This window comes from Camelus dromedarius, chromosome 3 (assembly GCF_036321535.1).
Source record: "Camelus dromedarius isolate mCamDro1 chromosome 3, mCamDro1.pat, whole genome shotgun sequence".
Lineage (NCBI taxonomy): Eukaryota > Metazoa > Chordata > Mammalia > Artiodactyla > Camelidae > Camelus > Camelus dromedarius.
The window spans coordinates 47814523-47842091 of NC_087438.1; the positions used below are offsets into that span (position 1 = coordinate 47814523).

A 27569-nucleotide genomic window follows, 5' to 3' on the forward strand; every position below is an offset into this window, starting at 1 on the left:
AATTTTGAAAGTCATTTAATTTTACCACGGAGCAGTTGATATGCTATAAACAGCATACCTCAGAAGCCTATCCTGCAATACTAGCGGGCAGCCGTCCACCCTGTGTATCCACTGAAGCCATTTCTGCTTTTTACCAGAGATGATGGAACTGCATTATTGTGGGATATGCGGCATGTTCGATGTTAAACAGGCTCCCTGGGCAGGGCTGTCACTTTGGAAGCGGTTCTGAGGTATGGAAGTTAGGCTGGGGTCGGGTCATCGTGCTAGGAGGGCCCTAGACCGCCCTAGGCAGCCACACTTACAGGGCCATTTTGATCGAGGCCTCACGGCGCAAAGCAGCGTCCGCCGCGGTTTCTCCTGTGAGCCAGAGGCTCGGGCCCGCGTGCCGGCCGCAGAGGGCGCGAGCGGGAGCCCGGCGGCGGGCCGAGGCCTGAGGCGGCAGCACCGGTTTAGAAACCACTGCCGCGCGCCGCCGGGCGTAGGTCCGTGGGCTCGGCAGGCCCAGGCCGCGGTTTTCCCAGCCCCGCCGTCGTTGCCAAGGCGACCGCCGCCGAACGTTCACGCGGCGAGCCCCGCCCCCCGGCCAATCGGACCGGCGCTCGGCGGAGCCCAGATTCTCTTTGTTCCGCAGCCATTTCGGGTCTCGGACGGGAGGCTGCGCCGCTTCGGCAGAGGGCCTGAGCGCCGGAGGCCTCTGGGATGGTGTGGGACCGGGTAGGTGGCGTGAGGGTGCGCGGCCCCGGACTGGAGGGCGGGAGCGGAGGCAAGCTGTTCCAAGCTGCCTGACGGGCCGCGGGGAGAGGCGCCGGACCCGCCGCCTTCGCAGTGTCCGCCCGGCCGTTTGGAGCCCGACGGCGGCGGCGGCGCGGTTCTAAGCCCAACAGCTGCAGGCCCGGGCGTCCTTTGGGATCCGGGCAGGGGGCAGGCGGCGGCTCTTCAGGTGTCCGAGGTCATGCCAGCAGCCCGTTAGGGGCAGCAGAAAGAGGGTCTGCTCCCCGGGGGCTTCTGCCGTCGACCATTAAGCCGCAGCGTTTGAGGTCCCTGGGTGCCGCAGTCGCTGCCCCGGGACAGCTGCTTCCGGCCAGTTCTGGGCACAATCGGGCGCTGCCCCGGATGGCGCGTCTTTGTCCCCGCCCGGGTGTCCCGGCCCCGCACACACCATCGCCTCCACTCTCAGCTGGCTGATCGCTTTCTCCAGGCAATTCTCGCCCCTTGGGACCTCTTGGTCTCACGACATGTTTACATGATTTTAATGTTTGTAACTACGGGTTTTGCGTGGGTTTATATTTTTTGCACTTCTGCCCTACATTGTACTTCTCCCACGCAAACACTCAACAGGGAACTGCTGCTGAGAAGCAGACCCGCTGCCGCAATCTGTTTTGGGAATGGCTTTCTTCCCTGAAAAACGATCACCTGCTATTTGTTTCCTGATTTTTAAAATCAATCGGGTTTTTCAAGGATTGCTTAGAATTTAAGTCCGTTATCTTAACAATCACTAATTAACTCGGTCCCTCAGCAGGTATAAATGTGGAAATTTAAAGTTGCGAGACTATCCACAGATTGATTTTGACAGTTGTATTAAGCAGCTCAGTAACAGTCCTGCTTTGACGCAGATGACTTCAAATGATAAGTCCATAAGTAGTGCTTTTTTTAAAAAAAAATTAACCTAAAGGGGAAATGTTTGAAATGCAGATTGTATTGTGTAATAGATATTTGGAAATGTAAGGTTGTAAAATGGCTGTCCTCGCATCCTCATTTTTAGGATAACAAAAGTTCCTTTTAGACTTAAAATTTCTCTGGTTTATGAAAGCTTTCATATTAGAATGGTTAAATAAGTTACACATAGTGAAGCAGGGGAGGATTCCGTTTTTTGAGAAACGATTCTGTTTTCCACTTTTACCCAGCACTCCATGTTTCTTAAAGAATGACTCTGCCAAGTTAAAAACTTGAAACTGCAAAAGAGAAAGGTGCAGATTTCATTTTTACTCCACAGCACATGCAGTACATAAATGCGTAACAGTTTGTCAGTCCTGTTTTTACTTGACTTAATTTAATGTGAGCCTGATGAACTATTAGTGCTCCATTTTCTTTTTCCTTAAAGGGTATCCCACCAGATCAGCCTTGTTTCGGTTACATCTTCATCCTAGGTATTCAGGGAATTATTAAATTCCTCCCACTGAAATATCTATAAAAATCTTTTGAAGTAATTAAGCTTATTACCATTATATATTGTGAACAGGATAAGATTTTGGTAAATATATATATGGTAAATATATATATATATATATATATATATATATATATATATATAATTCTGGTTGAGAATATTTCCATTATCAACACTTGTTGTTGTATTCATTGTTTTTATGATTAGTTTTTCTTCTTTGTATAATGTTAAAGCCATCACATAAACTCGTTTTTTCTAAATACTGAGTGAGCTGCATTGAAATATAAATGTATGATGTTTAGAATTGCTTGCATTTAACCATGTTGGATTTTGCAGATACTGTTTTTAAGAAAAGGAATTTGTGGGAAAAAAAGAAAAGAAAAGGAATTTGGTTATAAAGGAAGCCAAACCTGTAACATATGTAATAAAATAAATTTCAAACACAAACTACAGAGAAGAACACAGCAATAAGTACAAGTTATTTTTATTGCCCAAGGTATAAATTATGAATATTTCTTGCTGGGATTGATATTTGACTACGTATTAGTGCCAAAAGGATCTTGTTCCTTAAAAAAAAAAAAAATTGGTTTACCAGCAAAAGGGTGAGAAAGCTGAGAAAAATCAAAGTGATTAATTAACTGATGAAGTTTTTAAAAAAACAGTGGAGAATAATGCCACCTTCAGAAAGGAAAGATCAGAGACAAATTCCCCAGATGTTGGAGATCTTTCTTAGTAGGTTCCCCTCATCCAGTGCTATAGTAGATATCTGGTCAGTGTTGGCAGGTAAGAGGAGTCTCCTGGGTTGCAGAGGGTGAGAACTTTACAGTGGAAGACATATTTTTACAAAGGTGGTAACTGTAGATTTGTAGTTACATGGATGGGTGTTAGTGTAGAAAGAGTTCCTAAAAGCCATGTTTGGTTGCTCCAAGGCCTCCTTACTAGAATTCTTTGAAGTACTGTCAGTAATAAGTAAGAGTGTTAAGAATTCCAGAGTCTCAATGGTTAAATGAGATACTGGAACAGGGAATAGGGGTGCAGATTTGTCTTGGAATTTTCTGGAGTAGATAGAACCCATATAAGAATGGTGGCTATGTCTTGTTCCAAAATGGCACCCAATGGCAGAGCAAATACTTGAACTCAGAACTGAAAGGAAGCTGAAAGTTGAAAGCTGATACCTGAAAGACCACAAAATTTGAATTGACATATACCTTGTTGATGGTTAAAATTTTAAAACAAAGCAAATCTCTTCAGTGGCATATAGCAGTTAGAAACAGGAACTCTAAAACCAGACTTCTTGGATTCAGATTTTGGCACCTTCCATAATGAACTATGTAACCTTGATCAAATTACTTAATCTCACTATTCTTCAATTTTCTCATACTCTGAGAAATTAATCTTACGAAGATTAAATGAGTTAATACAATAAGCTCTTAGAACTGGACCCGGCGTTTAGTAAATACTCCATAAATGATAACTGTTGTTACCATCATCATTGTCATAATCATTGATATTTTAGAAAACTATAGAAAACAACTGTAAAATAATAATCATTAGTATCAGGACCATGAGATACTTACTATAAACCCTTTGATGCATTTCCTTCTAATTTTTTTTTTCAGTTTATTTGATTTTTACACAATTGAGACTTTATGATTAATTTTGCATTCTACTTTTTTTCACCAATACCATAAGCATTCTTTCATGCTATTAAATTATTTTGTCAGCATCTTTTTAAATGACCACATAACGTTTGTGTGAATTTCTCAAAATTAAACATATTACCGTTGGATAGTTAGAAAATTTCTATTTTTTTTTTTGCAATTACATGAAACACTAAAGTGAAAATCCTTGTACATAAAACAATTTCTGTGTTTCAGATTATTTCATTAAGATAGATTCCCCAAAGTGAAAATACTGGGTCAGAGTGTATGAAAATCCAAAGCTCATGGTCTACATTGCCAAACTGCTTTTACTTAAGAGAATTTAATAATGGACTTAAATTAAGGAGCACAGCACTTATCACCCATATTGCTTGATATAGGAAGGGAGAGTGAATTAACGTTGTTTTCTGTATAATAAACTATGCATCATTTGTAGACCTTTAGTATACATTTTTACTTTTACATACATTATGCTCATTACCCTAGCCCTGTATAAATTTACACATGGGAGTTGCTTCCATTTTACTGATGGGAGAGCTGAAGTATAGATAGGTAAGTACTTTGCCTAAAGGCTCAAGAGTGTTCAAGACTGGATTTGAATCTAGATTTTCCTAATCACAAAGCTCATAGTCTTTTATTTGTAAAGTTTTATGTGATACACATATTCAGAATCTTATAATGAATATGTGTACTTTGAATGAATATGGAATCTTATAGTGAATCTTATAATTCACTGTAACAGTGAATCTACTAACTGTAGATCATAGACCACATTATTAAGATAGTGTAAGTGAGCTGGAAATAAATGAGTAACTTACAAGGTAAATCAGATAGGGCTCAACTATCCACATATATTTTAAAAAGGGAAAAAAAAACCCTTATCTGGATGAGATGTAATTGGTAACGAATATATAAAGCTAGTTTCTAAAATGATTGCAGCAAGCCTTTGTGGGTAAAACACTTTTTAGTAATGACCTCAACACAAACCAAATCTATCAAATTTGGGAGTTAAGAGAAGTGACAAAGGCCCATTAAAAAGTAAACTGAAAAAATATGTTATTTTAGTGAAATCCCTAGCAAAGTAGTCTTAACAGAAAAATAAACAAAAAAAAAATTGAGATGTTCCATTCCAGTTAAGGAGAATAAGACTACCCATAAGATGTGTGAGAGTAATTTTATACTGAAAACTAAAGCAAAAAAATTTTGAGTTGCATTTTATAGTTGACTTTGAAGCACTCTGAAGCCAATAGTGAAATAATTATCAGTGAAGTCCCTGAATCCTCAGTTACAGATGTTACCACCATAGATGAAAAGGTTGATCCCAGAAAGGCCAATATTGCATTGTTTTTGTCTTTATTAGGCAAAGAATTAGGGTAGAGAAATGCTTAAGCAAATCTTGAACGTACTGAATAGATGCAAGTAAATGACTAGGAATAGGTGGTATCCACCATAATTATAAACAAATAAATATAAAACATGGATCATTAGTCTGCTGTTAGAAATGTTTTTGAAAAATAATGAAGTAAAAATATACAGTTAATTTTAGCTGAAGCAAAGGAAGATGATGGGAAAGATGGTGAATTATGAAGGATTTCGTGTACCATTTATTCATTCAGTGAGCGTTTTTAGTGCTGTAATTGTCACTTGTCCTCAAGAGATTTAGATACTAGTGTAGAGAAAGATACCTAAACAAGAAAGTGTGGTGAAGTGTGGGTACAAGCTTTTATGATACAAATCTTTGGAGGAACCAAGGAGGACTAGAATAGTAATAGATTCTATGAGGGAGTGGGAGAAATGACTTAGCCATTTAGGGGAAATAGGAACAACACTTTAGAAGACTATGTGAGCAAAGGTAAGAACCTACTGGGTTCTTGAAACTGAGCCGTTCAGGGGCCCTAAAAGATATAGAGCAGAAGTTCACAAACATTTTCTGTGAAGGACCACACAGTATTTTCTGCTTTGTAGACAGTACCAACTCAGCCATTGTAGTGCAAAAGCAGTCATAGTATGGAACCTAAATGGGTGTGACCAGATTGGACTGGTGCGCTTTAATTAGCCGATCTCTAGTACATCATAGAAGGGTTTTAGGACAAGATACCTACTGAGGCTTGTGTTGCCCTAGCATAAGCCATTGAAAGATTTGAAATGAGAAATTTACATTGATTTGTGTGAGTCATTAAGAGCAGAATAAAATAGAAAAATAGGTTATTTCTAAGTGCTGTAAACTAATAAGAGAACTCAATTTCTTAAATGGGCAAAATCACAGAAGAGGAAGTATAGCTCGCCAATAAACATGAAGTAATGCTCTATCCACCAATAAGGAAATGCTAAGTAAAACAGTGAAGGTTTTTTTATTTAATCCATCATGTTGGTTAAAGTGATAAAATTTTGCTAGTGTGTATGGATAAGGTTATAAGGAAACTCAAACACTGAATAAATCAGTACAGCCATTTTAATTTTAAAATAAAAATATTTTCAACCTGAATCACAATGCTGTACGCCAGAAACTAACACAGCACTGTAAATCAACTATACTTCAATTAAAAAAAAATTTCAGCCTAAGCAATTTCCATTCATTAGAGAAACACATGAGTATAGTAGGAATCATGTGTTCAAGGGTGTTTTTCAATAGCCACAGAACCTCCAGACTTGCAGGTCAACATTTATCTTCTGCACTGTGCCCTCTGGAATTTATAGTCCATCATCCACAAAATCCAGTCTCAAAATCTATTCTCTCTCGCTGCTTCCCAAGAATCCTCCATTTTGGGTTATATCATCTGATTATGTAACTGCTACCCCTCATGATTGCTATCAACTACTAACCTTCAGGTCATTCATCCTCATTTCTCAATTATTTTAGCTCCATTGTTCATTGTCGCTCTCTCTCCAATACCATATCAGTCTTTATATTGAAATTGAAAAGAATATACTGGCAGCTGCCCAGCTAGCTCAGTCGGTAGAGCATGAGACTCTTAAAAAGAATATACCTGATCTTTCCAGTACCCTGGCCTCTCATTTCCTAGACCTTTCCTCCAGTGTTCTTCCCATCTACTCCATCTCAGTCACTCACTCCCAAAGTGATACCTTTTTGCATTGTCAATAACTGCCGTCCCTCTGCGGTTACCATTTCATGTGTTCTACTCTGTGACCATACTTTCTATTCTAGTAGTTCACTCCTTATAGTTAGTATCTCAGCCCTAATCTTCTTTTGACCTGCAATGGAATTGCCAATCCATTGGTCCTATTTCTGTTTCCCTGACATCCTCCTGATGTTTTCACTTCCTTTTTTAAGCAGTTTAAATTCCTGGGTTATTCACTCCTGTGGAGAGTCCCCCTGCTCTTTACTTGCTTAGTAGAGCCACGCCCTTGTTAAAGCCAGCTGTCTGCTTTCTTTGCACCTGCCCCTATGTAACTTAGTATGGCTGGAAGAAGACACAAAATGACACATGACCATACACCTCAAGTGAGTTGTTAATGCTGCCTGTCGATTGTACTGTATTTTCCTGGTCTCTTCACTTTCCCGCTCTCCTCAGTGACTATTTCATACCATCTTTTCTTCAAAACTTCAATATGTCTTTTCCAGTCCTCACTTTCAGTTCATGACCCTGCTTTCTATTTTGTTAAGAAAAATTGAAGCAATCAGAACACTTCCACTCAGGCCGACCACCCAGTGTACCTACTAGCATCTGTGTTAATACATGCTATCTTCCTGCTTGTTACTTAAGGTGAACTGTTCATGTTCTTGTCTCTGCTTTTGTATTAGAGCTCATCCTCTCTCCTCTCTCATCTGCTCAAGACATTGCTACAGCGTCTATTCTTCCACATCAATTCTTTTTCTTTGTTGGATTATTTCTATCAGCAAACAAATAAGCTATTATTTCTCCCAGCTTTAAAAAAATTGATCCACTCTTCACTTGTTTCCCCATATTTTGGTTTCCTATTGCAGCATTATTCCTTGAAAGAATTGTCTATACTTAATATTGCCAATTTTTCTCCTCCCATACGCTATTAAACCCACTCCAGTCAGGCCTTTGTCTGCACCATTCCCACTGAAACAGCTCCTTAGGTTCTCCAATAACTTCCATGTTGCCAAGTGCCATATGTCCTTGATTCTCTTCATCTTAACTTGATCTGTTAGCAGCGTTTGACACAGCTATTTCTCTTATTCTTGAAACACTTTCTTCTTTGCTTTGCAGGATACCTCACACCCCTGTTTATCTCCTCCCTCAGTGCTGACTCTTTGTTGTTCTCTTTGCCTTTCTTCTTACAGACCTCTTAGTGTTAGCCCCAGGACTCAGTCCTTGTTTTTTGTTTTTTTGTGTCTATACTCATTCCACTGGTAATCTCATTCAGTCTCATGGCTTTAAATACTATCTAAATGATAGCAATGCTCAAATTTAGATCTTAGCTTCTCTTCCTAATTCCATATACATTCAGCTGCTTATTCAGTATCTGTACCTAAATATCTAATGATAGACCTCAAACTCAGCACGTCCAGAACTTAACTCCTAAACTTCCTCCCCAGTACCTGCTCTATCCATACTTTCTCATTTTGGTCTGTCAATGACAATGTCACTCTCAGGGTAAAATCTTGGAGTTGTTCTTGACTTTGTTTTTTCTTTGACTCTTTATATCTGTTCCTTCAGGACAAGCTGTTCTTTTCCCCTACATTATCAAAATGCATCCAGAATGTTATCATGCCTCACCCTCTCCACTACCATCACCCTGCCACTACCACTACCATCATATCTCTTTAGATTACTTAAATAGGTTGCTACCTGGCCTCCTTATTCTACCCTAGCCCCTCCCAGCAGTCTTTCCTCAATATAGTAGCCGGAGCAAACCTTTTACAAAGTAAAACAGTCCCTGTCACTTCTCTCTTCAAATCTCTGCTATGGCTCCCCCTTTCACTCAGAGAAAATCTAATCCTTGCAATGGCCCACAAGGCTCTACATAATCTGCCCAACCCTCTCCCCTTTCTTCTTACCTCCCTGACCTCATTTCCTACTACCTACCACTTTCTTTCCTTGCTCACTGACCTTACTTTAGATCTCACCTTCTTTAAACACCCTGTTGATACTGCATCCTACCTCCACCTCTCCCCCTTATCCTGGATTCTTTTTTACTTTTTGCATAGCACATACCACCTTCTAACACACTATCAGGGGGTCAGCAAGCTAGAGCACCATTGCCCTATGGCCTGTTTTTGTACAGCCTATGAGCTAAGAATGGTTTTTACATTTTTTTAAAGGGTTGTAAATCAAAAACAGAGTATACAGCAGATATATTCTTAGTATTCAGCCTGCACATCATCTGTAAAGTCTAGAATACTTACTCTCTGGGCCTTTGCAGAGAAGTTAGCACTAAATATTCTGTTTATTGTCTTTCTCCTCCCGTAAGTGTAAGCTCCAAGAGGACAAAGATCTTTGCTTTATTTATTGCCATATTTGCAGCAACTAGAACAGTGCCTAGAATATAGTAGGCACTCAGTAAATATTTATTAAATGAATGACTTGTAATGATGTAAAATTTTAAATAAAATAAGTGTTTATCAATAAATCATACTGTAGTTAGTAATAAAATAGAGCTTAGTATAAAATATATAATTATAAAATAGGAAAGCTAAGGCATATTTTGAATGAGTTTTTATAGACCAGAAATAGAACTCTTTATTTCTACAGAAGCATACTATTTAAATGCACAAAAAACAGCTCTATAACGATACACATCAAATGAATATTAAAGTACTTCTGGGGAGGAGACCAGGATTAGAAGAGCTAGATGGGAACTTGAATTTCATCTATATTGTTTACTTTTTATAAAATGAGGAGCAGGAATATTATTTTTTCATTTAAAGATTCTTTTAATGAAGAGAAAGGGAAAAAAACAAATAGGTACTAACTAAAGCAGGGAGACGAAATAGAAAGTAATGAGGTGGGGAAAGATGGAAGAGAGCATTGCCTTTCTTAAATGTCATATTTGGCCGGCAATCTGAATGAGGAGAAGCAATATGAATATTTGAAGAAAGAGCAAGCAAAACTAAGACTCTTTGGTAGGAAAAAGCATAACAACATCAGGGAACTCCGAGAAAATGAGTGTGGAACAAAGTGAAAGTAGGGGTGGAGACTGCTAGGAGATTAGTTCAGAGAGATAGGCAGGATCCTAGATTAGGTACAATTTTGTAGGCTATCGTAAGAATCTGAGGTTTTATTTTCAAGTGTGATGAGAAACCATTGGAAAGTTCTGATGGAGAGAAGACATGACTTAACTGCAGCTTTAACATGATCGTTTTTTGCTGCTTGTCTCAAAGAATGGGCTATAAGTGAACGAAAGAGAGAGCAGAGAAACCAATTGTAGTAGACCATGCTCTTGTAGAAAATGGTATCTGGACTAGTGTAGACAGTGGAGGAGTTGAGATGTGATCAGATTCAGAGTGTATTTTGACAGCACTGGCTGATGGTTTAAATGTGGGATATAAGAGAAATCTAGGATGACTCCTTGCTGTTTGACCTGAACAACTAGATGAACACGAGTAGCACTTCATGATAATAGGGGACTGGAGGAGCAGATTTGAATGGGATGGGAAAGAGAATGAAGAGTTATGTTTTAGCCAGCAAAGTTTGAGATGCCCATTTAACAAACAAGTGCATGTGTCTAATAAGATGTTGGATACTTGAGCCTGGAATTCAGAGTACTGTTTAGTGGCACAAACTGGATGAGATTGTTAGACAGAGAGAAGAGAAGGGTGCTTAGGGTATTTAGGGGTGAGGAGGTCAGCAAAGAAGACTGACAAAGAGCAGCCAGTGAAATAAAAGGAAAACCAGGGAGATGTGATGCCACAGGCTAAGAGGTGAAAGAAAGAGTTATTGGCAGTTTTCAACACTGGAGAAATTAAGATGAGGCCGAGAAGGTATCATGGGGTTTAGCAATGTGAAGGGGCCCATGGTGACTGTATACAACTTTCAAGATGTTTCCACGAATGGGAGGGAATGGAAAAATTGAGCAGTAGTAGAGGGTAAATAGGCTCAGAGCTGGTTTTAAGATATTTTAAAATAATTTTTTAAAGTTAAAATGTTTTTTAAAAATTAGAGAAAAGTTGTGAGAATACTTGAGAGAACTCCGTATACACTTTACCTGGATTCACCAGTTTTTAACATTTTGCCACATTCTTCCCCAATCATAACACACACATGCAATTAACTATTTTTTTGACCATTTGAGAGTAGGTTCTTGTCCCTCTGCTCCTTAATATCTTAAGGTATGTACCTGAAGAGCTAGGATATTCTCTTCTGAAACTAAATATAGTTGTCAAATTGAGGAAATTTTGTTTTTTAGTCTGTATTATAATTTTGCCACTTGTCCCACTAACATCCTTTATAACATTTTTCCTCCAGTACAGGATCCAGTCCAGGGTTTTATATTACATTTGGTTGTCATTTTTTTAGACAAAGAGAAGGTTTTTTTTTTTTAATGGAACTTTGCCATCTTATCCTTATAACAACCCCATGAGATAGAAGTACTATTAATTATCTCATTTTATAGGTCATAGGTTAATTATTCTTTTCATGACTAATAAGTGGCAGAGCAAGAACTCAAAGTGAAGCTGAGGAACTCCAGAGTTTGTATTCTTAAGCTCCATATTACAGTGCTTACCATGTAGTGCATGGAAAAATCTGAAATTCCTTGTTTGAAGTGGGCAAATAAGTCACATATATAGATCTGAGAAAATGATTCTTAAATCAAAAGGATGATTTTAAATTTCTACATCTGTATTATAACTCTTTGTAATGGTGGATGAGAGGTTACTTAATACGTCACTTTGATGAGCAGGAGAAAGAACAAGAAAACTGAAGATATTTAAACTTCATATGTAAAATTTATCAAACTTTGGCATAAATGATATGTTTTCAGGATTATTGGTGCTGATTGTTGTGAAAGGTAAAATAAAGTACTTTGGTTAATTCTTTTTTGCTAAAGTTTAGTTGGCAATATATGGACATGGACTAAAGAGTCCTGATCTATGTTTCAAAAAGAATTTGTTTCAGCTCATAAAATGCTGCTTGTCAACCCTTTATTAGAAAAATATTAGGAGACTTAATGTAGGGAAAGAGCATTAAACAGTGAATCACTGAAACCACAGGTGCTGCAGAGCAGGAGTTAGAATGCTCTGTTGGATTTTTAGCTTGATACTGTTTTACAGTTTTGAGGAGATAATGGATAAAGACTTCTGTTGGATAGAAACCCGAGTTATGATGAAAATGTTTTGTATATAACATTTTCAACTAAAGATTGTACTTATTGTTGAATGTGACTTAGGTAAGAAATGACCTAAGCCTGGCACAGGACTGTGCTCTTTTGCAGGAGCCCACATATTTGTTCAAAGAATCAAATGACGTGAAGCTCTCACTCAGATAATTAGTAGTCTCAGAACTAAACTTGAACAATTGAGTTGAATTCAAGTTTCCCTGAAGACTTGAAGAATTTCAGTAGCAAGTATAAAAAAAGAAGTAAGGCTGGCTTTTGTATGTAAAATATGACAAGACTCAATATTTACTAAATGTTTTATTTCTAGAAGCTGAAAGGAGCATGGGCTCTAGTTGCTTTATAAATGAGGAAATAAACCAAATGAGTGTAAATGGTTTGTACAGGATTGCCCAGCCAGTTCTTCATGCAGAGAAGAACTAGGGCAAGGGCCCCAGATCTCTGACACTCCTTTTTTTGTGGTGTTATTTTGGCTCATCATGGCACAAAAGACCCATGGTAGGAGGCAGTTGGTCTTAAAGCCCCATGTTACCCTGTGGCTGGGAGTTCAAGTGTCTGTGTCACTTCCCCAAATACCATCCTTCCCCTGGCCTGACACCACCCCCACCATAACTCAAGGATCAAGCAGTGGAGAATCTGTAAAGGTAGGAGATTTTTTTTTGGAGTCTTGTTTTACCATAGATAGTAAGCTCAGAATCAAAATAGTGGTATAGTAGTTTAAGAGTTAATGTAGGAATTTGATGTGGAAGCTTAAGAGCCAATAGAGGAATAAAAAGTTGAGGCATAAAAAGAAAAAGGCTCTAATAAAAATCTTAGTTTTATTTTAACCTTATAACCTAGTCAGCTAGCGGCTTTTGTATTGGTGGTGTTACTTGCTGACCAGACTAGACACACAGCAGGCAATTTTTATTTGTAAAACAGAATCTGCACAGTCACACTCCAGTGAGATTCTAGTAGAGTTTAAATTGCTCAGTAACCAGGATAGCATTGTGATTTCAGATTAAAATTACCATTTTCTGATTTGGGGAAATAGAAACTCTCATACATCTCAAATTCTTTTGAATGAAGTTCATCAAAATACCTAGCCACATACTGAATTGTTGAACTTAATAGCAAAGGAATCTTAGGAATTTCCTAGTTCATCCCTCTCTTTCTAGATTTTTATTTAATTTTTTTATCTTTTAAAAATTTTTTTTTAAGTTTGCATACATATATGTAGTACTGTTCGTTGTTTCTAAGAACAGTTTTTTAAACTTATATAGTTATCAAAGGAATAAAGCCAACCACAAAATAAGAATCAACAAAATGCAATAATCCAGTCATATGATATCGCTTACACATATTCAAGAAATCAGTCATCTAAGTTATGTGTCCTTTTTTTCTTAAATTCCACATATGAGCAATATCATATGGCATTTTCTTTCTCTTTCTGGCTTACTTCACTTAGAATGATGGTCTCTAGGTCCATCCATGTTGCTGCAGATGGCATTTTATTCTTTTTTATGGCTGAGTAGTATTTCATTATTTGTTTTTATAGAGAGAGATATATATCACATCTTCTTTATTCAGTCATCTATTGAAGGACATTTGGGTTGTTTCCATGTCTTGGCTATTGTAAATAGTGCTGCTATGAACATTGGAGTGCATGTGTCTTTTTCAGTTGTTATAGTTCTCCAGGTATATGCCCAGGAGTGGGATTGCTGGATCATATGGTAAGTCTATTTTTAGTTTTTTAAGAAACCTCCATACAAACAGCTCATACACCTTAATAACAAAGAAACAAGCAACCCAGTCAAAATTTGGGCAGAAGACCTAAATAGACATCTCTCCAAAGAAGACAGATAGATGGCCAACAAGCACATGAAAACATGCTCAACATCACTTACTGTAGAGAAATTCAAATCAAAATTACAATGAGGTATCACCCCACACCAGCCAAAATGGGCATCATTTAAAAGTCTACAAACAATAAGTGCTGGAGAAGGTGTGGAGGAAAAGGGACCCTCCTATGCTATTGGTGGGAATGTAAATTGGTGCAGCGGCTATGGAGGACAGTATGGAGGTTCCATAAAAAACTAAAAATAGACTTAACCATATGGTACAGGATTTCCAGACCTTTATTGTATTTATAGTTTCCAGCTATAAAATTCAGCAAATATGAGTGCCTAATAAATGTTTGCTTATTGACTTAATTTCTGAAGTTTCTTCCTTCTAGAATATGCATTTTTACTCCTGCAAGAATGTATAATGCAGAGTTGACACTTTTTTTCTTAAAATTGAAATATTATGTGCCTTAAGACAAGGATTTTGCTTTCTATGTCCCCAATTCTACTCCAGGAAAATGATTTATGAGATGTTTGCCTTACTACAAGTGAATTTATTTTTCTAAGAATCAGTTTAGTGTAATAGAAATAGTGTGTACTTTTAAGGAAGTTCATTAGACTACTTTGCCTACCAATTGTAAGTATATGGTCATAGATGGTATCTACCTAGACTAGACACACAGAACTATACCATTAGTTTCAAGTTACAATAATTTGTAAGCATATTTTTTCTACCCCATCTTAGTCATTACATTAGCTTTGTTAGGCAGAAAATATATTAAGAAGAAATTTATTGATGATTCTAACAATTTTTTTAGTTTTAAGTGAACAGGTTTCATTTACTATTTTCTATAAATCTTAATTTTAAATTACTTAAATGATTTATAAATTATTTTCTTAAAAAGTAAAATATATGACACAAATAACTAGCAAAATGAAAAGCAGTAAAACGTGAACCTTTTTTAGTTCAGTCCATGGTAAATGACAAATTTAAATTATTTGTGTTCTATGCTCATTTATTTATTTCTGCAGTCAAAAATTTTTATACATTAGTAAGTAATTTTTGTTTAAAATATTTTAGTTATGATTATTGAATCAGAACTTAATAGTACAGAAGTCTCAAAAACTATTGTAGAAGAATTATAGACCCTCTTTTCTATCTAAAATTCATTTTAATTTACTTTTGGCTTTTATATTCTTGTGGGATTTTTTCTTCTAGTTCAACATACGGTTTAATTAGGCTATTTATTGATTTTTTTCTTAAATGATATTTCCAAAATTATACATCAATGTTTGAAAAATTAGGAAGTTGATGAGAGATGCTTGAAATATTTTTTATAAAAAAGAAAAATTTAGTATTCTTATTTTAAATTTTGTATTAGTTTTACTGTTTCTGTGTATCTTTACATTGAAATGTTTTAATGTTAATTTGTTGTTATAGCATTGTTAAAAATTATTCCCATACAAAATAGGGTATTAAAACCATAACAAACTGATCACAAGTATAGAATCCATAAATAATTCCCATTCTGTAAGGAAAAGTAAAACTTCTTTAATTATCAGGATGGCCCCTGTCTGAGACTAGATCTCTGAAATCATAAAACAGTTTTTTAATCTAAATAAATAGTTATCATTTACTATTTTCTAGTATAATTTCCTGTACAATTCTTTTGCTTTCTAAAAGTTTAGTCTTTTTTTCCATTGCTGTAAAAATTTTTAAATTTTCAATATTATATTCACATTGATGGGTCTGCTCATTTTAATGGCATAATCTGGGGAAAAGTTGCTGCCTTCATTATACCAGCCCTACAGTTCCTAGAGGACTCCCTAAAAAGTTCATTTCCTTCACTTAAAGCAAATACATCTTGGGAATAGTTTGTTATATAATACAAATATAATTATGTGATTATATATTTAAATAGTTATTTACTATTTCTATTCTGATTAAGCTCTTTGGGTTCCAAAGAAGAAAGAGTAATTCAGATTGTCTTAAAAGCAAGGAGGAGCTTTATTTTAAGTCATTTGTGCACATAGAAAGCCATTCAGAAGCAAGGCGGCTCCCAGAAGCAGACACTCTCATTCTTGTGAACCATGTAATGTTGCTCAGTGCTTCCTTGCTTCTCTCTGTGCTGGTTCATTCTCTGCTTGCTTACAATTCCTACCCCTTTATAATTTTGTCTTGCATGTGGAATCTAATGATGGGCACCTGCCTACCACATCATGACCTTTTAGCTTCTGCTTTGAGAACTGGTAATTGATAAATGATCCTAGTACTTCCTGTTTAAATTTCTGAGAAAGGAATTCTAGTTGACCTAGCTCATCTTTTTGTGTCAGGATTCATCATATGGAGAGTTGGCTGCCCAATCCTGGCGTAATCAATTATGTTTAGGAAATTCGATCACAAGACACATTCTGTGGACATGGGCTGTTGAGAAAGGGCCTTTGGGTTTACTCATAATCATCAGAAAATCAGTGCACTGTACAAAAGACAAAGGTGGGGAAAGAACCTCATAATTTAGAACTGGATGTTTTAACTGTACCTTAAAAATATATATCAAATTATTTTCCTTAATTAATTTAAAATGTTGATTTCTAGGTCTTGATTTCTCCATTAAAAAAAATTAGATGTTGTCTAATGCTGTTTTCATTTTGAAGATGTTATGATTGCTATTTTCTAATTACAGTTAAATTTTAGATTGATAAATTCCAGTTTCATTTGATGAGGGGGATGGATGGTGATAAGGACTTGATATTCAATTGTCTGATAACTCAGTGTCTCTGTTTATAAGACAACAATAAACTTCTTAATCCAAGATTCAGCTGAAGAGTATATTCTTATAAACTGAACACTTTCTTAGTATGTATAAGAGATTAGCGTTATCTTTTGTGTTTGGTATAATCTCAGATTTGTTTGCCATCTCACATTTTATTCTAGGTTTTATATTAATTTTTTTATGTCTCAGTCTTGGTTAAGCTTCATTGTTTCTTTGTTATGGTAATAAAAAAACAGACTTGAACACTCACAGAGTGTGTGCTGGTGTTTTTTCGTACTAAACTGTTAGTTGTCTATACCATCTGACACAACATTATTTCTTGCTTTTTCCCCCTATTTATGGACTACCCCTGTAGAACTTACTTCATGATACTCTTTTCCTATCTCCTTGCATACCATGAGGAATGCCCTTAATCAGCTAGTTTTCACCCTTATAGAATTTTTACAGACTAATTATATTTATATCTGATTTAATATTCACCATTTGATCTCTGGTTCTTTTCTTTGTTCCTCTGTTTCTCCAATATTTCTCTTGATTTTTCTGTTTCTATAGAATATCACCTCATTTTAAATGGCATGTCAAACAGCCCATTTTGTTGCATATTTGACCATACAAAAATAATTTAATCTTCATCTTAATTCTGCCTGATGGTACAAACTATCATCAGTAAATCTGGGTTTTAATAATTTTAGTTGAGGATGAACTATGAAGGCCATAAACTTTCAAGTACCCACTGTTGCATTACTTTACATTCTCAGTGAATCTTCTCATCAGCCCCGTTTCACAGATGACTAAACTGTGGCTCAGAAAGGTAAGCCACTTTCCTAAAAAAGACAATTGGGAGAACTGGGATTGGAACCCATGCATGTGCAACGCTGGAGCCTGTGCTTGTCCCCTACTGTGTGTTCCTGCTTATCAACAAAACTAGTGTAGAATAATATTCAGCTCAGGAACTAAATTTGTTAAAATTGATTTCCTTTCATAAGTTTTTTCTGCTCTGTTTGTCTTCCCGCAACTGAAATCTGAAAGATATGTGCCCCTGTTATGTGTGAGTGAGATTTCAGTGGACAAAGGAAAGATTAGATAAAAGCTAATGATAATCAGCCTACTGACAGCTTACCATTTATCACCCTTCTGTTTTACTGTCTGAACTTCTCTGACCCATTTTCCAGTTCACCCCTTGCCAGTGAACATTGTTCTATGTTCCTTTTTCTATTTATGCGTGAAAATGAAATATTCAATCAACACATTACACTTTAACAAAGATAGTTTTGGATATGAATGAGAAATTCATAGGGCTGTCTTACTTCAGAACTTTAGGAGCAATCTGTAATGAAACAGTATGCTTGTAGTTACCATCTAATTGATCTGTAATGGTTGTCCCCATGTGCTATCTACTTTTTCAGAAAACTGTCAGCTTAGCTCTCTATCAGCTATACAGTATGTCTCACTTTATAAACCATAAAGTAGATTCTAAAATATTGAATCATATCCTTTTTTGACTTACTTTATAATTTCAGATGTATTAACATAGGAAAATATTTGGCTATTCACATCATAGCCCTTTTTTACCAGCTCCTTAAATAAGTACAGCTATAATCAACAGCTTACCTGGTGATTGTATATTTTCAATCATTCAATACCAGCATTTTACCAAGAACTATTGTAGTCTTGCTAGGGTGCATACAGATTTGTCTCCATCTTGCATGTATGTCCACACATGAACCATCAAGTAAGTAAACCATGTAATGTTGCTTTAAGATAAGCTACTCTTTTAATTAATTATACCTCCATATTTTATGAACCATGAATTAAAGATGCAGTTTGAAGTGAAAGAAATGTTGGACCAAGAAGACATACATTCCAACCCAACTTTTTTGTTTTTGTAGAAGTAGCAGTAAAACTTTCTTTTTTATTTGTTTTTTCTATTTTGCCAGCTTTATTGAGATATAATTGACATATAACATTGTGTAAGTCTAAGATGTACAGCATAATGATTTGATACATGTATATATTGTGAAGTCATTACCACAGTAAGTTTAGTTAACACATTCATCATCTGACATGGCTACAGTTTTTTTTATTTTAAATTTTTATTTTTTTCAGGGGGGTAGATAATTAGGTTTATTCATCTGTTTATTTAATGGAGGTACTGGGGATTGAAGTCAGGACCTTGTGCATACCAAACATGTATTCTACTACCGAGCTATACCCTCCCTTTTTTGTGTGTGTGGAGGGGGGGTGATTAGGTTTGTTTATTTATTTACTTATTTAATGGAGGTGCTGGAATTGAACCCAGGACCTCATGCAAACTAAGCATGCACTCTACTGCTTGAGCTATACCCTCCCTTGTGGCTACAATTTTTATTTGTATTTTTATTTTATTTATTTTTAGTGAAAACTTTAAAGATTTGCTATCTTAGCAACTTCCAAATAACAGTGTTGTTAACTATTGTCACCATGCTGCACATTACATCCCCAAAACTTATTCATCTTACGACTGGAAGTTTGTACCCTTTGATCAGCTTTACCCATTCTTCCCTCCCCTGACTCCTGCCTACTACCTATCTGCTCTCTATGAGTTTGGGTTTGGTTTGGTTTGGTTTTGTTTTGATTCCTCGTGTAAGTGAGACCATAACAGTATTTGTCTTTCTCTGTCTGACTTAATTTCACTTGGCATTATGCTTTCAAGGTTTATCCATATTGTCATAAATGGAAGGATTTCCTTTTTTTTTTTCAGCTGAATAAAATTCCGTTGTGTGTGTGTGTGTGTATCACATTTTCTTTATTCTTTTAATGGGCACATACGTTGTTTCCATGTCTTGGCCATTGTAATAATGCTGCAGTGAACATGAGGACACAGATACCTCTTTGACAGTGATTTTCTTTCCTTCCGATATATACCCAGAAGTGGAATTGCTGGATCTGTGGTAGTTCTATTTTTAACTTTTTGAGGAAGCTCCATCCTGTTTTCCATAGGGGCTGTACCAATTTACTTTCCCACCAACAGTGCACAAGGGTTCCCTTTTCTTCACATCCTCACCAGCGCTTGTTATCCCTACACCTCAAACCTGTTAGAATCCATTTTATCTTTTAAAAAACCACCTCTTCATTTTCTTGATCTTTTCTGTTGTTTTCTTTTTCGCTATTTTATTTCTGCCCTGATTTTTTGTTATTTCCTTCCTTTTGCTAAGCTGGGGCTTCATTTGTTCTTTTTGTAGTTGCTTGAGATGTGAAGATTGTTTATGTGATACCTTTATTTTTCTTGATATATGTGGTTTTGGCTGTAAACTTTCCTTTTGGAGCTGCTTTTGCTGCGGTTTCCATTTCAGTTTGTCTCAAGATATGTTTTCATTCATCTTTTAAATTTCTTTTTTCATCCATTGGTTGTTCAGGAATGTGTTGTTTAATTTCCATGTATTTGTGAATTTCCCAGCTTTCCCCCCATTACTGATTTCTAGTTTCATACCATTGTGGTCAGAAAAGATAATTGATACAATTTCTGTCTTGAGTTTGTTGAGACTTATTTAGTTGCCTAACTTAGGACCTAACATAGCAAGTGCTTTGGGTGCACTTGAGAAGAATGTGTATTCTGTTGCTACTGGGTGAAATGTTCTGTATATGTTTATTATGTCCACTTACTCTATAGTGTTTTTCGAGTCCACTGTATCCTTATTGATTCTCCCTGTCTGGATGATCTATCCATTGTTGAGAGTAGAGTACTAAAGTTCCCAACTATTATTGTATTGCTGTTTATTTCTCCTTTTAGTTCTGTTAATAGGTGCTCTATGTATTTAGGTGCTCTGATGTTGGGTTCATATTTAGAATTGTTATATCTTTTTGCTGGATTGATTCCTTTGTCAAAAATAATGAACTTCTTTGTCTGTTTAGACCATTTTTAGTTTAAAGTCTATTTTGTCTGCTATAAGTATAACTACCCCTGCTTTCTTTTAGTCACCATTTGCTTGAAATATCTTTTCCCATTCCTTCACTCTTAATCTATGTGTGTCCTTAAAGATAAAATGAGTTTCTTGTAGGCAGAATTTTGTTGTATCTTTTTTTTTTTTTTAATTTATTCCATCATTGTCTTTTGATTGGAGAATATAAGCTATTTACATTTAGGGTAATTTTTGATAGGTAAGGGCTTTCTGTTGCCATTTTGATAATTGTTTCTTGTTTTGTAGATCTTTTGTTCTTATCTTGCTGGCTTCTTTTTTGATTTGATGACTTTTTGGAGTGTTTTACTTTGATTCCTTTATCATCATCATCTTTTGTGTATTTACTACAGATTTCTTTCCTTTCTGGTTACTATGAGGCTTATATAAAATATCTTACATCCTATTTTAAGCTGATTACAGCTTCAAGAACATACAGAAACTTTATACTTTTACTTCTCCCCCTATCACATTTTAGGTTATTGATGTTACAGTTTCCATATTTTTATATTATTTATCCATTAACAAAGTATTATAGCTATGGTTATTTTTAATACATTTGTTTTGTAACTTTTAAACTAGAGTTGTAAGTGAATTGAATATCACCATTGCAATATCAGAGAATCTGTTTCACTGTATATTTACCATTACCAGTCACTTTTACACATTTACATATTTTTAAGATATTAATTAGCATTCTTTTATTTAATAAGCATTCTTTACAGCTTGAAGAATGTCCTTTTATCATTTCTTGTATTGTCTATTGATGAAATCCCTCCACTTTTTGTTTGGGAATGTCTTTATCTCTCCCTTGTTTCTAAAGGACAACTTTACTGGTTCTAGTATTCTTGGCTGACAAGGTGGGGTTTTTTTTGTTTTCTGTTTTTTGTTTTCCTTTCAGTGTTTTGAGTGTATCATTCCACTCTCTCCTGGCCTGCAAAGTTTCCATTGCGGAATCTGCTTATGGTCTTATGGAGTCTCCCTTGTATGTGAAGAGTTGCTTTTCTCTTGCTGCTTCCAAATGCTCTCTTCATTTTTTGACTTCTGACAATTATAAATTCTTGGTGTAGCCCTTTTTGGGTTTAATCAATTTGGGATCCTTTGGGCCTCATGAATCTGGATGTTCATTTCTTTCCCCAAGTTTGGGAAGTTTTCAGCCATCTAACGCAAATCTTAACATTTACTCACCGATTGATTTTTGGCAAGTTCCTTACTTAACATAACTGAAACTATTTCCTCCACTCACAGTTTAGTTTTGAAAACTGGGGATAAAAATTCAAGTAATTTGAAAATTATTAAGCGCTGTTTTTCCCAGAAACACTTGGCAATGATCAGTCAACATTCTGAAAAGGAATTTACAATCATGTTACACTACTTAGAGAAGAATTTAAAAGAGCATTTTTTCTTAAATTGATGTCAACAGAAACGAAAACTGTACTGGAGTAAGGTTGACATATTCAATGACAGTAGTCAATTGAATGGAGCAATAAGAAATTCCCTAGTAAAGCTCATTAATGAATCTACAATGCTAAAAGAATCAGGGACCTAATTTGCTTATTTTGTTTGTTTGTATTTTAATGTCTGGCTTATCATTTAGAAAGGTTACTCTCAGTTTGTGAATGACTTAATGTTGTCATTCAAAGAAAGATGCGGTTATTATTTGCAAGATAAGTCGATTTGCTAAATGAATTTAAATCATATTTGACCAGTCAAGGACCAAAATTGTAAAAGTATGTTTTACTTATAATTTACTTAACATATTTAATTTATAGAACAACTTAATGTGTTCCCCCATATCTTGCCTTTTCCCAAGTTTCCACTTGTAAGAACCTAGTCCAACTCCTTATGCAGTCTCTGTTACTGGTAAATTACAAAGTAAATGAACATAGCACTTAATAGCTTCCAACACATGCAATTCTTACCACATAGTGCAAATTATGATATGACTTTAAACAGTATGTTCTTATGTTTTGGTTTTCATCAAAGACATTTTTCTAGTGGTTATAATATTTCCATATTAATCAGTACGGTCTGCATTCTCTTACTCTTCTGTTTTCTGTCATTCCTAGTACAGCTGGAACAGGGCTAGTACAGCTGGAACATTGATGCTCATTAGAATGCTAATAAAAATTGCCAAGAGCAGGTTTATTGAAGTTTGTATAATGATTCTCAATTGGTTGTATATTAGAACCATCTGAGAGTTGTTTAACACTCCCCATGCCCAGGTGCCTAGGCCCCACTCCTACCCTGAATCAGTGGGGGACATAGGGAACAGGCATCATATTTTTTTGAAGTTCCTAGTAAGTATAATGTGTAGTCAGGGTTGAGAACCACTGGTTTAAGTAGCTTAATGTACATGGAGAGTGAGAGCAATTGTGATATAGTTAACTCTGTTGTGGAAATCAACAGAGAATTGGTGTTTTGATGATGAAAATGTTGTGACCAGAAGTTAAATATATGGAAAGTATCACTCCTATCAGCGTTTTATTTTGATGAGTAATAAAAAATTTAAACTCTGAAAAGCGAAGTGCAGTTATCCACACCTGAACTGAAGAATGGAGACATGTAAGTAAGAGAGCTTGTGAATTCTTGGTAATGCATAGAATAGAAAGGGAAAGAGAAGCCTATCCATGAAGTCTACCCAAGAGTTCTGTTAAGGGTTAGTCACATGTTCATGGATGTGGCAGAATGATACTATGGCATTATGGTTCAGTGCACAGACTCTGGTGTTGGGTGCATCTGAGTTTGAGTCCTGCTTTTGTTTTTTATTGTCTCTTGTCATCTTGGGCAAGTTATTAAACTTCCGTTAAGTCTTTTCTTCTGTGGAAAAGAGGCAACAGTAGTCCCCACTCATGGAATTAAATGAGATCATGCATTTAAATCGCTTAGTAAAATAACTGGCACATAGAAGTGCTCCATAAATGATAACAGAGTTGATTATTATTGGTATAGTCCAGACTTTGGAATTACACGGATTTGGTTTTGAATGCCAATCTGCAATGTACTGGCCAGGCAAGCTATTTAACCTCTTTGAACCTCAGTTAATATAAAATGGAGTTAATAATCTGCCTCAGAGTGCTGTTGTAAATATGGGCTGAATTATATAGGAAGTACTTGATTGTGGATTGGAGTTTTGAAATTACATTTTCCTTCTTATCACCTGCTCATTTTGGTACTAGCTTCTTTTTTTAAAATGTTTGTTTGTAAACTTTAGCATCTGAGTCACATGTCTAGTCATCTTCAAAGGTCTTCCTGAAAGGGCACTTTAAGAATACATTTATTTAAATTTTCCATTTTCTTCTTTTTTTTTTTTGTTACTCTTTCAGCTCTTAGATGACAATAAATTACAATGCCAGAGGATTATAATTTTAACCTCTTAGCATAATTCTTTCAAGTGGTGAACTAGATTAGTCACCCTAATCAATCCTCAAGGACAATTTAAAACCTACTACGTGCCTAGCACTTGTAACATCAGAAGGTCCATATTCTGTGGTCCCTGCCCTTTAATTTAGTTGAGCTCATTTCCTCAGGTAGCAGGGACTCATGTTGTTTTTGCTTCTTCCTCTCTTCTTTCTTGATCCTTAATCTCTGATTACTTTAGAGAATCTCTTAAAGAACTTTCTAGTTCTACTGATATCTGTAATTTAGCAGGCCTATTGACATTTTCATTTCTTTGACATTAAAAAAAATCTTATTTTTAAAAAGTCAATAATCAGCAGCCTTCAGACTTTTCCTTCTTTCCCTTCTCTTATCTTTTGTACAATTTCTTATGAAAGTTTTTATTAAATAATTTTTTTAATCATGTTCTTTTTAGCTCATTGGATATCTCTGATTTTTTTCTTCCTTGTTTATCATAGCATCTTTTTGTAAATAAAAAACAATATAAGGGACATTTACTTTGGAAGTCTATAGATCTGATTCACGTTTAGCAAATGATTCAGCAAATTAAGCTGTATTTTGATTTATCTGTTTGTCAAATGAAGATAATACTTGCCACCCACTTACAAGAAAAGGATGTTATGAAGATTGGATTTAGAATGTTTCAAATTCATTCACTCAATGCTATTGAAGTATGTCACTTTTATCATGTTTTCACCCTGTATACATACTTTTTTTAGATCTATTATAATTTTTACAATAGTGAAGTATAATTTTTACTTTTCTCTTTTACCTCAACTACAAAGGTATCAAATACATGTTATTTCTTTAGTTTACAAGTGGTTTTCTTTATGATTAGTTTCCCAGTTACAGAAACTGATGTCAAGAACTTAGATACTGGACTCTGGAACCAGATTAGGTGGGTTTGAGTCATGGCTTTGTCATTTACTATCTGAGTAACCTTCTCTGTGTCTCAATTTACTTATCTGTAAAATGTTGTTAATACATTAGTAATCTTTAATGAAAAAGAATATGAAAACAAATGCATACATGTATGACTGGGACATGATGGTGCATACCAGAAACTGACACATTATAACTGACTATATGTCAATTAAAAAAAAAATATATATATATATAAATACATTATAGAGTTCTGAGGAATAAATTAGTTAACATAGGCTTAGGACACTGCCTGTAGTGAAAAAAAAAATTATCACTATTGTTGACAAGTAATAGACATGTTTAAGTCTGTAATATTTAAGTACCAGGATTTTTGGTAGTATTTTTGCTCTGTCTGAAATATGACAGCTTTTCCCCTAACAAACTGGAACTTCATTGTAAATGCAGATTGGATAGTTAGGTCTTTCTGTGGCATCTCCTGCCCCTCTAATGATTTCCTATGTTGTAGTCTGATAGGATTTTTTAAAATAATTTTTATTATAAAAATATTATGCATATTGTGAAAACATAATACTTAACATCAGGTGATGAACCTGTCCTTCCCTACTTCTCCTTCCTGGAGGAGTAATCCTTTTCCATATTTTTATTTGATGATTTCTTTAATGAGTTTATAACCCTCTTCATAAGCTTTCTGTTAGCCTTAGGATAAAGTCCAAAACTTCTGACATAGTCAGTGAAGTCTTCTTAGCCCTGTCTTCCTCTCACTTTCACTTTTTGGTAATTCCTGTTAGATTTTCACTTTTTGGTAATTCCTGTTAGATTTCAGGTAAAAAGTCACTTTCTCAAGGAAGTCTTTCCTGGCCTCTTAACTGGGTTAACATAATGTCCCCACAGCCCCTTGCACTATCCCTACCAGTCATTCTCCACTGAGCAGTGCTTCTCTCTGGCAGGGGATGTCCTAGTGATTGGGAGGTGCTCTTGCCATTTATTAGGTGGGGCTGAGAGGGGCTAGATTTTCACCATCAAGAATTGTCTGGAACCGTGAATGACTTTTTTGTTTGTTTTGTTTATTTATTTTATTGAAGTATAGTCAGTTTACAATGTTATGTCCTGAATGACTTTTTTTTTTTAATTTAAGTACAGTCAATTACAATTTGTCTATCTCTGGTGTACAGCACAATATCCCTGTCATGTATATACATGGATATAGTCCTGAGTGACTTTTGAATGTCCCATTAAGTAGTCACATAGGTGGGAAAAAAAATCTTTATAGTTGTCAGAGCCGGGAGCCTAACTCAGTTTCACACATGCATGTGGAATTTTTTGCATGATTTTAATTAAATGTTGAGTTTTCCAGGAATAAAACTACTGTATTATTGAAGGAAGATTGTACCTTGTTTTGTTTGGAACTCTACCAATAATTGTTCACCATTTTGGGAAGTCGTGTCACTGATGGCAACATTTATCACATTCATAGTGATTCACCATATAGGTAGAAACATTTGACTGCTCAGTAAATATTTGTTTGAATTTAATTGAAATTAGGAGAGAGAAAAAGCTCTGAACCAAATGGGATAAAATCACTTTTCTTCCCTGGCAGAATATATTCACTTTCCTCTCTGTTCCTATTGCACTTCATTCATATACTTCATTCATAGACAACACATCTGTCAATGTCACTAAATGAGAATTTAGGGCACGGACAGTATTTTACTTACCTTTGAATCTTTAATGCTCACTGAGCACATGGTAGCTGCTCAGCTTAATATTTATTCAGTTGAATTAATGGACAATAATAGTATTTGAGTAATGAACAACAATAGTATTTATTCAACAAATACTTACTGAATCACACTTTGCTAGGCAAAGAGGGCAAAAAGACACTGTCCTTGTTCTCAAGGAACACATGTTCTGTTACTAAGACAGACCTAGAAATAATTACGACAGTTTTTAAAATGGAAATAGCCATTAACTCTAGATCAGTGGTAAAAAATACAAGTGGTCACATTTAAAGAGGGCGTTCCAGACAGGAAGTCCCTATGCAAAGGTTCAGAGGTATGAGAGGCACAATTGGTAATACTGGAGCATAAAAGTTGGAGGTTGAGTTGGGAAAAAATAAAGCTGTCCTTGGAGGGGATGGGCCAGATCATAAAGAGCCTCTTCCATGAAAAGAAGTTAGATTTTATCTTGCAGGTAGTAGAAAACCATTGCTGTAACAATTAAAACCACTATATTTCAAACCATACTGTATGCCAGGCAGGTACCTATAATCCTATTCCAGAGTTGGTATACTCTCATTTTATAGTTGGGAAACTGAGGCTCAGAGAGATTAGTTAACTTTCCCAGGTTTTCACAGCTACTGTGTGGATTTAAATTTAGGTTGGTTGAGTCCAGACTTCCTGTCTGCTTTTTAAACTATATTTTACAGCCCCTCCAGCTGGGAAGATACTAGATATTTTTTACTTTTTTCAACCAGTCTGGCTTCTTTACCTCACATCAACTCTAGTAAATTCAGTTTTAACACTAATTTAAGTTCTTAACTGCTTAGTATTCTTGAGGAAGTTTTAATCTTCTGAAGGCCCATAATGTTATTTTATAGTAACCTACCTCTTACAGGCTTTTTATTCTGGTGCCATCTTCTATCTCGGTAGTTCAGTTAACTGTCT

The 27569-nt window shown here is 35.7% G+C and overlaps 1 protein-coding gene across 2 annotated transcripts in view; it reads left to right on the plus strand.

Moving 5' to 3' along the window:
• The first annotated feature begins 584 nt into the window (after nt 1–584).
• Nucleotides 585–27569, plus strand: part of TNPO1 (transportin 1) — an 85461-nt gene continuing 58476 nt past the window's right edge. The window contains exon 1 of one of the 2 annotated variants that reach the window (XM_064481430.1): nt 585–714. In XM_064481430.1, the coding sequence (XP_064337500.1) occupies nt 700–714 (15 nt within the window). In that variant the 5' untranslated portion in view covers nt 585–699. The remainder of the gene's footprint in view (nt 715–27569) is intronic. The other variant, XM_031446636.2, reaches the window with a different exon arrangement.